Genomic DNA, 12,854 nt, shown 5'->3' with positions numbered 1-12,854 from the left:
CCCCAGTCTCCGTCAGTTCACCTGACAAAATTCCTTCTTATTCCTGGGGATTGAGCCTGGTATACCTTCACCACTACCACCCCACCTATCCCTCCTCCACATTCACTGAGCTGTGTTCTTCTTTCGTATTCCCATAACATCTTCTGTATGCATCTGGCGTCACATTTATCGCACTATATTTTCTTATTTGCGTCCCAGTCTGACTCTTTTCGTCTTTAGGCTCCTGTGGTTGAGCTTCTTGAATGCTGAGGCAGTGGCTTTTTTTTTTTTTCTATACCCTTCATTTTGTCACCTAGCAGGATTCCAGGTTATAGTAGTTACTTAGTATGTGTCTAGGAGAGGGAGATGGGTAGGTGGATGGATTCATAAGTGAACATCTTATGTTTAAGAAAATTGAAGCTGAACTACATCCTGCTAACTGACAGCAATTAGTGTCAAATTGCAGTTATTTTTCTTAGTTGATTGTCACCACTCAGAAAGGGACAAGTATCAAATATGATGCAAGTAATCAACTCTCAAAAATCAGGTGTACTGTGTGTTTATGTTTTCTAGAAGAAAAGGTTCTAGTGGCAGCCTATGCTGCATTCCCTTTTTACTTCATTCCTGAAAGAATAAAAATGCATTACTAGGTCATATTAAAAATAAAAGACCAGGAAGTAGATTAATGGTTGCTAAAGGATGGGTGGAGGAAGGATGAGGAATGACACAGCAGCTATGGGGTTTCTGTTTGGGGCAATGAGCATGTCCTCAAATTAGACAGTGGTGATGGTTGTACAACCGTGTGAATATACTGAAAACCACTGAATTGGACACTTTAAAACGGTGACTTTTACAGCATATGAATTGTATCTCAAAAAAATAAAAAAATGAGATAAAGTTAAAGACATTTCAGAAGCTCTAAGTGATTATCTAAATGGCTTTGACAGAAAATCAATTTCTAGCCCATCACAGGATATGTGAGTTTGCATTAAAGTAAGGAAGCACTCTGTGGTTTGTATTTTACAATTTTTCTGTCACTTTTTGCTGTTTACTCTAAATCCTTGAGCTACCAGACAGCTTTCCTTTCTTGTTTCTTTCTTTTTCTTTCTTTGAAAGAAATGGTACTGAGTCAGCTACAGGCCACTCAGTAAGGAGGAAATATTTTAATCTGTCTTTGGTTTGATGTACACACAGAATTAGAATGTTCTTAATTTTAAAAGAATGTTGCTTTAATTTTAAAATATAAAATTTAGGGGTACCTGGGTGGCTCAGTTGGTTAAGTGTCTGCTTTCAGCTCAGGTGGTCCTGGGATCAAGCCCCAACAGGCAGTCTGCTTATCCCTCTCCCTCTGCCCTTCCCCCCACTCATGATCTCTCTTTATCTCTCTCTCTCTCTTTTCAAATAAATAAAATATTTTTTTTAGAACTTTTTTTTTTTTTTTTAGACTTTATTTATTTATTGGACAGAGAGAGACACAGCAAAAGAGGGAACACCAGCAGGGGGAGCGGGAGAGGGAGAATCAGGCTCCCCGCCGAGCAGGGAGCCCGATGTGGGGCTCCATCCCAGGACTCTGGGATCATGCTCTGAGCCAAAGGCAGACGCTTAACGACTGCGCCACCCAGTAGCCCCCCAAATAAAATCTTTTTTAAAAATTTTAAGGGGCGCCTGGGTGGCGTAGTCATTAAGCATCTGCCTTTGGCTCAGGGCATGATCCCAGAGTTCTAGGATCGAGCCCCGCATCAGGCTTCTCTGCTGAGAGCCTGCTTCTTCCTCTCCTACTCCTCCTGCTTGTGTTCCCTCTCTCGCTGGCTATCTCTGTCTGTCAAATAAATAAATAAATAAAATCTTTAAAAAAAATTTTTTTAAATAAAATATAAAATTTAATGACCAAGTAGTACTGACTTGATTCATAGATAATTGTAAAATGTGTTTGTAAAATTCTGACCTTATCTTTTGAATCACTGGATTCATCTTTGCTTGTGAGGAGCCAGGAGGCCCAAGATTCCTTCAGTTAGAACTAAGCTTCTCCTATACCCCCATTCTCAGTTTGGCCTCATATGTCCTATTGGTTGAATTTGTCACTCATCATGGTATAAGTTTGTTTGGTTTTTTTTTAATCTATTTAACAAATACTTGTTGATGCCTGTGTATTCCATCCCTCACTCTTCTAGGCACTGGGCATACACTGTGCTGAACAAGGCAGAAGTCCAATCTTTTAGAGGTTTTGTTATAGTTGGTGGCCAGATTCTACTCCTTTTTTCTAAAAACTCACTTATTGATGATAGGTGAAGGATTAGAGCTTTTTGCTGGCTTTTTTTTTTTTTTTCCAGGGGGGCAGAGAAGAAAACTCATCCTTCATATTTTATTTATTCACAAAATTCTCAGTACTCCTGTACAGAATTAAATGCTTATTTCTCTGTTGTTCCTCACACAGGTTATATAAGTCTCTGTTCTTCTAAAAAGCAGATCTGGTTATATCACTCTCTTACTTTCCCTTCAGTGACTCCCCATTACTCTCAGGTTGAAGTTCAGACATGGCTTGCAAGGGTTTTCAGAGTCAGTCTTCCATTAGACTTTCAGTTCCTCTAACATGCCCTGTTTCCCTTTTGGTGAGCTTCCACATATGCTGTTTCATTTACCTAAAATAGTTCTCTCCCTACCCCTTTACTGTGGCTAACTGCTAATCTTTCAGGGTTCATCTTAGATAGGACTTTCTAAGGTACACTTTACTTGACCAACCCCCCCATCGCAGTCCAGTACAAATTGCCGTTAACCAAATACACTACTTGCCATTGACCAGAGCCACTGCTGGATAGTATAGTCTTTGTCTTTCTCCTTTTGTTGTATCCCCCAGTTCCTAGTACAGTACCTACTCAAACTTGTTTTTCTGTTTCCTCTAATAGCCTATGAAGACCTTGAGTTTAGACTGTGTGTGGTATAAGTGCTAAGCAGATGTTTCGGTGAATCAGTGAGTGATTGATTGTATTGTTTAGTCTTGGAGTATAGCAGAGAGAAAGGCTCGTGAACTGCATCTCTCTCCCCCAGTCTCTTCATGTTCAGCATCATACAAAGCCCCTGCTCTGTCTCTCCATCTGAGCCAAGTATAAGGGATCATTTGTGCTACGTCTCAGAAATTGAATCATACATAGAAAATTGTTAAGTAAAGTTGCGAAAGGTACGATAATATTCAGTGCTCATCCATAAATAGTAATGGCTTTAGGTAGTTTGGAGTTTAAAACATGTTAAAAACAATTGTGTAAAGTAGACCTTATGGTGTATGTGTCAAGACAAAGGAGGGTTTTAAAGGACTGAAGATGGTTGTGCTGCCAACTAGACGCTTGGCATCTCTCCTTCATAAACTGATCAGTGGAAGCACTGTGGATTGTGAAATCTGCAACTAAACCCACCAAATCTGAGCTTCTGGGTTAGACTTTTTGATTTAATAGAATGTAGCTTGTACGACCTTATTAATGTTCTCTCTGAAAACCTTATCAGGGATTTTAATTGTAATTTTTTTCTTGAGGTTAAAAAAAAAAATTGTCCGTAAGTGAAAAAAGAAAAAAGTATGCCTAAATGGTAGTGTTTTATTTTGTCTGCCCATTTTTTTCATTTTATCTGTAAACACAATGACATTTTTATCTTACTTTTCATTAACTGAATATGCTTTATCTGACACTGTATAATGGACTTTTATCACTTAAAGTAACCATCGATGAAAAATTTCATACTATTCTAACTGGAGTTTTTGTTTGTTTTTTCTCTTGTACACAGTTGTTGTGGAATTACAAGCTGAATCTAACTACAGACCCCAAATTTGAATCTGTGGCCAGAGAAGTTTGCAAATCTACCATATCAGAGGTAGGTTGTGAAAGAATTTTGTGGTTATTTAATGACTTAGAAGAGAAAATTACATCTGTTGACCAGGCCAGTCATTAAGGGAGGAATGACTGACTTGGTTACTTTACTTTTTTTAGAATTCACATCTGTATTGGCTGAGAGAGAGGCCGCAGCGGCGGGCAGTGTAACCAGCCTCCTTTTTGTTAACACGCACCTACATTTATCGTAGGATGCTGTTGATTCAGACACATTGGAAATCAGGCTCCATTGGTCCCCAGAGGACATAACTGCTTCTGTCATCAGTGCTGCGCTCACACTTTTTGCAAACTGCTGATGTCTGAAGCATATCAAAATGGTCTCCCCAGGAGGCTTATAAATGTTTCTGAGTTACAGAGTTGGTTCAATTGAACCACAGAGGCATATGCTTCAAATAATAGGAGTTAGCATTAAAAAGGTTTGTGACAGGATTATGTATGTTGCTATAGATAGATGTTGAGTATAGAAACAAAAATGATTAATGAAAGTGTATAGCATTGTATGGATGCTAAGTGGGGAAAATTTTCAATTATCTTGGTTCAGTGTGAACACAAATAATGTTAGTGAAAATTGTGGTTTTGAAATTTTTATTTTATTTTTTGGAATCAGTGATTGAAATTTGAAAAGGGGACGCCTGGGTGGCTCAGTCAGTTAAGTGGCTGCCTTCGACTCAGGTCATGATCCCAGGGTTCTGGGATCAAGCCCCACGTCGGGCTCCCTGCTTCTCACTCTCCTCCTCGCTCATGCTCTCTCTATCTCTGTCTCTCTCTCTCTCAAATAAAATCTTTAAAGAAAAAAGAAAGAAAAAGAAATTCCAAAAGGCCAGAAGTATACTGAAGTATAAGAATCACAAAGAATAGTTGTTGTTTTTCTACCTCAAAGTTAATAATTCTAAATCTTGCAACACATAGATCTGTCCTCAAACTATGCTACTGATGACTTAATTCAGGACCACGTTCTTAGCTCTTAAGGAAGGCACTATTGCAACCAGATAAGCTCTCAGCTATTCTTCCTGACTGACATCATCATGGGACCTTGTAGAACATGTTTTCTTCCTCAGACCTTCTAGTACTGGATCCGATATGTTTTATTCTTTTAAAGCAGTGACCCTTCTTCATAATTACTTTGGGGCTCCAGAATAGAATAGCATATCTTCCAAAAACATTGGCTTCAACTTTAGTATTCTGCACTTCGTACTCCTTTTACTAGCTATATGGTTAGCTGTGTAGACCAGTTGGATTGCCACGTGGAAATTTATTTCAGAGTCTACGCAGAGTCATCAGAATAATTTCCCTCTTTACTGGCTTATAAAAGATATGTGTGTGTGTGTGTGTGTGTGTGTGTGTGTGTGTATAACTGGCTTTCTTATAATGTTTATGTAATGGTGGTCCTCTTATAACCTTTTGGGGTGTTGTGGTTTTGTAAATGATTTCAAGTAAAAATAGGAATTTATCCCTCCCTAGAGGGAGATTATAGTGGAGTCAGGAAAATTAAATATCAGGAAAACATTGTTGCCAACAGAATGTTTTATTTTCTATCTCCTTCCTTTCCTCTTTCTTGCAATCCTACTTGCAAGGAGAAAAACAGCATCACAAGAATACCTGCAAACTGCAAACCAAACTTCTATTTACTCTCCATTGTTGAGCCAAATACTGCGGGCTTTCCTCCTGCTTTGTGTCACCAACAGAGTGAGGGCAGCACTTTTCTAATGGCACCTTACGAATCTGCTCCCCAGCCACTTCAGAGTTACTCCCATTCATGGACTGTTGATGACTTAACGGTGTTTTTTGCTGTTAATCATAGAAATTTTCCTTCTCTTGTATGAAGCTTCTAGCCAATGGGAGTGGTTGAAGGAAAACACAAACTTTTAATTCAGACACTACACCCTATTGTAATTAGTGGTGAACTGAAATACAAATAGGTACTACATCTCTGTGTTTCAATAAAATCTCAAGTGATTAAAGCTAAATATACATTTATTTTCTCATTGGGGCTCCAATTCAAAATGTGCTCCCAGATTTTCTTCGGATTTGTAAACTATTGATTGTCCAGCATAAGAGCTTATGAATACTTGACTTCACTAAGTTTTAAAACCCAAGCATCTGCCGCTAGTTCTGTGTTTTACGGGGTTTTCTCAGTGGTTGAATTACAAATGCTGAGATTTTTCAAGCAGCTATTTCTCATTTCACTTTTGAGACTTAATTCTGTTTTGCTCAAAAACAAAACAAAAGCCTTTTCCTGGAAATACATTCATGACCCTCTTTTTGGGCATCTCAAAAAAAAAAAAAAAAAAAAAAGCTCAAGGTTAACTTGAAAGAGTTGCATTCATCTTGATTGTTGAAGATCTCTGCTGCCTCTTGAAGCCAGTGTGAGACTATTTGCTTAAATTCTCAAATTTGCTTCTTGAAAAGGAAACGCCATTTTCTGTTTTGAACTGAGTGTTTGACTTGGTTTGGATTTGATACAAGAGTTAGACTTGAAGAGACCCAGGATAATGAGTATGTGGTGTATTCTTCACCCAGCACCTTTTGGAAAGGGAGAGTATATTTGTTTTGCCCTCTGTACCTATTTAGGGTAGGTAGTGTGATAGTAGAGAATGGTCACTCTTGGTTTCAAAAAGCCAATAAAACATTTTCTTCTTGTTTATATTAAAAATAAACATTTACATTTGGGCCCTTTACTCTTGTCAAAACTACCATTTTTGTTTGTTTTTAAATTCTTCAAATGCGGTAGGATTTTTCCAAACAACCTTTCCTGTTTTATAATTGAATCTTACAACCCAATAAGTAGATTTTACTTTTTTTATGCCTGAATTTCAGCATTTTGGGGCTAGTTTGCTTCCTTAGCACGGTGGGGTTTGGGATGCACTTTGCAGGAACATAAACCATGTGGAATAATTCTGTGCTTGATCCACTAGAACATGTATCTAAACCACCCAAATTAGATTTGCAGTGGTCTTCCCCCTCTCAGACTTCTTGCCAGACTGCAGTGAGCATCATTTTAAACATGTTTCTGTTCCAGACCACAGTGGTGAAGCTGGGAGTCTACTAAGTTCAAAAACACATGTCCGAATCCACAGTTAATTCAGAACATATTAATGTCATGTCAAGAAGTAATATTATGCCTTCCTGCCTCCCTTCTTCTGGCCATTAGGTTTACCTAACAATAATAGTTCGCTGTGTAGCTTGGCTTGGGACATGCCACTAGACTTCAGTTCCACACCTGTTTTCCAGAACTGTTTCCCAGATTAATCTCCTCACTGTCCATTGCATTCTTTGCGTGGATAAAGGGACTTCTCAGTAGAACCATTCTAAAGCTGTAGATGTTAAAAGTTTTTTTAAATTATATCTCAGTAAAGCTGAAATTTTAAAAAATTTAAAACACATTAATCAGATATTTCCTAGACGCCACAACAATCTGAGTAAGCATGACACTATTTTCTTTATAACAGATGTATTTCTAAGTGCTTTCCTCTTTTTCTCCCAAATATAGATGGGAAATCAGTAAGAAAATATCAGACATTCTCTTTTGTAAAAGTTGTTTGATAAGAGAATAAAATACTTGTGTAAAATAGTCACTTTCTTTGGAGCAGATTAAAGAATGTGCTGATGAACCAGTTGGGAAAGGTTACTTGGTTTCTTGCTTGGTGGATCACCGAGGCAATATCACTGAGTACCAGTGTCACCAGTATATCACCAAGATGACGGCCATCATTTTCAGTGATTACCGTCTAATCTGTGGCTTCATGGATGACTGCAAAAATGACATCAACATTCTGAAATGTGGCAGCATTCGGCTTGGAGAAAAGGTATCTACTATATTTATACTGGCTTCACCATGGGGGTCCTACGAACTTTTTGAATGAAAAGTTTTGTATAACTGGAACGGGAAAAATTTAAGGCTGGAGATGGCCTTAAAGTGGAGGTACAGACAGCCCCAAGGTCTAAGGCTAGTTGACCCGTGAATGCATGTCATCTTTTTGTAGTGTTTCAGTACTGTATGAGGAAGCAGAGGAATTAATATCAGTCAAGAATAGTGTCATCTTCAAAATACTAAGCCAGTTGCTTGTTCCCTATAGCGTTCCCTGGCAAAGCATTGGGCAAAGTAGTTGATTTAGGAGAGACTTGAATTGTCTAACCTTTCTCTGCATATACCTCATTGATGCTATAAAAAAAATTACTTAGTAAACACACTGGTATCAAAGAAGATATTTAAGTATTAGAAAAGTTTAAGATACATGAAGGTGCTTCTGGCTTGTGAGAAGAAAGGTACTCTATAAATGGAATCTATTGCGGTCTTTATCTCAGAAAACTAGTTTTAGTAAAGACAAGAAGGAAGATAACCACCTAGCTGATGACTTCTTTATTAATTATGTGTGGTCTTATTTTTGTTCTTATGGGTCTGTTGTCCAGAAGGTCACAATGGAGGTTTGGCCAGGTTTATTCTGAATTTATTGGCTCAGCAAAATGAAAGAAACTCCTGAGAAGTAACAGATGCTGGGGGAGAGGTGGTCTGAGGCATATGTCTGACATCAGCTATTAGTTGCCACTGCTCATTAATCTGCTCTTTAGGAAATATGATGGAAAATAAAACCCTTTTGTCTCTTTGGCCTCTATTTGTTCATTGCCCCACGGTTTGCTGGCTTCTGTCACTAACAGAGGGTGGGGGGCATGGTGTTGGAATGCTAGAACTGCGCACACCAGTTCAGATGACGGTTTTAGTGCTGGTTATTGTCTGCCTGTCACCAAATACCGTTTCCTTCATACCAACACAGGGCTCTGGCCCTTTCACAGGGCACCTCTGAGTCAGTCTTGAGAGCACTGTGAACTTGGCATAGAGCTTTTGGCAGCTAAAGAAAGGCCAGTTTTAATAAAGAAGGCAGATTTCTTCCTTCCTTGCAGACTCTAGAAATGGCACAAAAGCACTTAGGCTACCCTAATAATTTAGGAAGCTCTTTTGACTTTATTTAGGGTGTTAGAGATCATGTCCAATTCCATATCTCACTCTTTTTAAAAAGCTTCACCTAAGTGTTCCAGACACATTTTTTTTAAGGAATCATTGAAGACACTTTTGTGATCAGTGGTCCACACTGTAGAGTAGACCATTACAATTCATCTCTTTTTGTAGTAGTTTTTCCCTGTTGACACCAAGATAATCGCGGGTTAGCTTCCCACTAGCAAATCTGAATTGTCAGTATAAAACCTGCTTTAAGCTGCATGTTTGAGTTATTAGGTCTTAGTGCCTGAAACGAACACAGAAAATAGTACTAGAGCCCAAGAACAAAGCCCAACTTTGTTAAAATAACCTTAAAAAAAAGTTTCTTTGGATCCTCAAAATGCACATTTTTGTCATGTTTATCTTTTGCTATACCTACCTGGTTAGGTGAATTTCTGTTTATACCAGGCCCCTGTCCTAGCACCAAAGGCTTTCTGTATTTGGGGGACAATGAGATAGATTTATGCTCGCACTCTTGAAAAAGTGTGCTCCTTCCTGTATAATCCACTCTGGTGCTACAGCCGGGTTTAAAAATGAGGGAGGCATGTCCTCAGCCCTTCTTGGCTTTTCTAACTATAGTTTATTTCTTTGAGGCCAGTTGTTTAGATATCCTGAAAATGAATGAATCAGCTTCTGGCTTGTTGATTTCAAATTTGCCACTAAAGCTTGCAAACTCCTCTGTGACTGGCTTTGAACTGACTTCCTCCAAAGGTCAGAGGACAGGGGCAATGGTTAATCTGTTTGTATCCTGCCTCTGTATGAATGTAGAAGAGTCGTGGTGTCAACTATGATTTTTTTCAAGATGTTAGTATGTAACTTTGAGAACAAAGACTATATATTAATAAAAATTTTTGTAAATAAATATAGTTAAAGTGAAAGGGCAGATCTTCAAAAGTGAAAGTGTAGATGATTTACATCATCAGAAGAAAAAGTACAATGTGCGCTCCAATACAGGAACTTAATTGTGGACATGTTATTACTTTTAGACTTTTCACTTGGTAGTTATGTAATTTTATTATTCCCTGCTTTTAACCAGCTACTTTGAATAATTTGGACAGTCTTTTTCTCTTTTTATGTAGTGAGGAAGATCACAGAAGACACCAAAAACATTGAACTAGAGAGTGGTTTATAGCAGAGATGAAAACTGAGTTCTTTGTTTTTGAGATTGTGTTACTTTTCTTTAAAAAAAAAAAAAAAAAAAAGGAGGAGGAGGACCAGGTTTATGGGGAAGAGAAGATATTACCTATCAAATTGCTAAAAACTGATCAGGACACTTAGTAGTTTTAAGACAGACATTTATCTCACCACAGTAGAAGTCCATTTTAAGTCCATTTACAGGATCATTTGTTATTCCTATGTCAAGCCTGTGTATTAATAACCTATTTAACCTAAGTAATTTTATTTTCCTGTAGATGGTGTGCCAGTGTGTAGTTTACCTCCCTTGCTCTCATTCTTATTCAGTAATTAGCCATGCAGCCTTCTTTGTCAAATATTTGCATACATTTCAGGTGTATAACTAAAATGGGCCGACCTGGAAATGCTCAGAGACGCAAGGAAACCGAGAAGAATTCTTGAAATACATTTATTTGAAAAAGTTATCTAAAGTTAGGATGAATGAAAACATGTAATAGAGATGATGGTATGGCCCAGCACCAATATGTGATGCTACAATTGCTGTAATCATAATTAAATCTCAGATTCCTTAGGGGGTCTCAAGCCACGATGATGCTGCCTTTATTTAAATCTAAGAAGAAACAAATGGAACCATTAAGAAATATAATAGCCCTAAATAGATAATCTTACTGGTGGCACATTTAAAACAGTTACAGACCCTAAGCATACAGGGTAACACTTAGACTTGTTATATGGAAATAATTTCTTTACCCTGTGCTGCCAGGACTAAAGGCTAAACCTAAATCAAGAGTTAATTTATCAGATTATTATTTTCAGCCCCTTTTATATGATTAAGACTTATTGCTAACAGCCATCTAAGTAAGTTATGGGCTACTGAACTTTGGGATAGGATGTTGTTTTGTTGTTTTATAAACTAGGATTACGTTTATAATAATCTCTTGTATACTGTAAATAGTAGTGTCTGATATGTTTCTGTCGAAATGTTTATTATCATAGGTTTGCTTTTCTTTTGGGAAGTGGAAACGGGTAGGCCTTGCCTAAGTGGGTCATAGTCAGACGAACTTGAGTGTCACTCATAAATAAGGAAGAAAAAATAAGCCTTATTCTGGATTTCTGGGGTTTGTGTCGACTCTTCTCTCTGCCTTTATCTTTTTGTCACTTGTCTCTCAGAGTTTATCTTATTCAGAATTGCCCTCCAAAAAACCGTTTTGGTTCTCTCAGGTTTTTATACATTGAATACAATCATACAACTAGTGCTCAAGTTCAGGTACAGATAGAGAATAGGAGGCATGAGAATCTGCTAGTAGAGTGTGCTTCCTGATCTTTTTGGGGTCAGCAGACCTTTTGAAAATTTAATGAAAGCTGTGAACCCTCCTCAGGAGAAATATATAACACCCACATACAAATTTGAGGAGTGTCCTAGAACACCAAGGTCTAGAAAAATAAATAATGGACTGTTATGTAGGCATCTTACCTTCTGCAACCTAAGGCCTGTGTTTACTCCTCTGCACAAGAGATACCACAGCTCTTATGCCCTCTCCACAGGTACTGTAGGAGAGAACATGGACATTTTCATGGAAATACTTGGGAATTAATGTGCTGTCAAACAAACTGCATTACAACTAAGTTTAGGGGAAAAAAACTGTTATTGTTGAAATTTTGCTTAAAGTAGATGTTTTCCTGCCTGGTTTTAGGCATCTTTTTATTACGTACAGGTGATTTCATAGACCCAGTGTTTTACTATAATAAGATTGTGTGTGTAAATAAGAGATAGCATATAGTTCCTGCTGCTTTGGTTTGCTGTATTTATAGTTATACCTCTCACATTTTTGAAGCATGTCTTTTGAGTATACCAGATTGGGACTCTTGAATAGAAATATTTAGGGGAAATTCCTCATATTTTGAGTGAATGAATGCTTGTGGTTGCTATGGGGACGATGCAATGTACAATTAAAGATAATTGGATGGTTTTAGGAAAGCTCTCAAACTGAGTTTGTATGAAGGGTGGTAATCTCATTAAATCATATTAAGATAAATCCAAAACATCAAAGTGAGTATTACACTACAAATTGTACATATTGGGGTCTTTGTGGACAGTATAGGGTAGCAAAATGAGAAAGAGGGTCTCTGTAACGTTTTTTTCTCAATGGATTTTGTGCTTGTTTTTTTTTTTTAACATGACTAAAAGTGTTATTATTCAGGAAATACCTCTCACCCTTTGAGGTCAACGAACAGAGATTTCTGCACGGTTAATTCAGTATTGATATGAACCACGTTCAGAATATTGGGCTGATGTAAATTCTTAGAATTTTTCTGACGTTTTAAACATAAAGAATTCAGGTTTCTATTTCTGGTGCTAACTAAACTGTAAAATCTCCCAGGATCTCGTTTTCCATTTGTAGCATGCAAGTACTCTGTTCTAACAGAAGATTGTTGAGGACATTTTCTGTAACTTCCACAGTGTGGTTGGTTCCCACCGAATTTCTCAGCAGAATATCAATAAGCCAACTATGTGTTGAATTGAGGGTTGTTGTTTTCTTAAGCAAATGATGTTTATTTGAAGCTCATTGTGGTGAGAGTTTTACAATATTAGTACCCTTGCTATTTTAGGATGCACATTCACAAGGTGAGGTGGTATCATGTTTGGAAAAGGGCCTGGTGAAGGAAGCAGAAGAGAGAGATCCCAAGATTCAAGTCTCTGAACTCTGCAAGAAAGCCATTCTGCGGGTGGCTGAGCTGTCCTCAGATGACTTTCATCTAGACCGGCATTTATATTTTGCTTGCCGAGATGATCGGGAGCGTTTTTGTGAAAACGTGAGTCAGCTCAGAAGCTGTTCTTCTCCTTTAAAATGTTTTTTAATTCTCTAGTCCAA

At 37.8% G+C, this 12,854-nt stretch overlaps 1 protein-coding gene across 1 annotated transcript in view; it reads left to right on the top strand.

Moving 5' to 3' along the window:
• GLG1 (golgi glycoprotein 1) overlaps positions 1 to 12,854 on the top strand; it is a 146,933-nt gene that overhangs the window by 96,613 nt on the left and 37,466 nt on the right. Inside the window, exons 3-5 of the mRNA XM_040633580.1 lie at positions 3,751 to 3,837; positions 7,445 to 7,660; positions 12,592 to 12,795. Of these exons, the coding sequence (XP_040489514.1) occupies positions 3,751 to 3,837; positions 7,445 to 7,660; positions 12,592 to 12,795 (507 nt within the window). The remainder of the gene's footprint in view (positions 1 to 3,750; positions 3,838 to 7,444; positions 7,661 to 12,591; positions 12,796 to 12,854) is intronic.

This window comes from Ursus maritimus, unplaced genomic scaffold, assembly GCF_017311325.1.
Source record: "Ursus maritimus isolate PB19 unplaced genomic scaffold, ASM1731132v1 scaffold_19, whole genome shotgun sequence".
NCBI lineage: Eukaryota > Metazoa > Chordata > Mammalia > Carnivora > Ursidae > Ursus > Ursus maritimus.
Note: the sequence above shows the minus strand (reverse complement) of the source record. Positions and strands in the feature narration are given on the sequence as shown.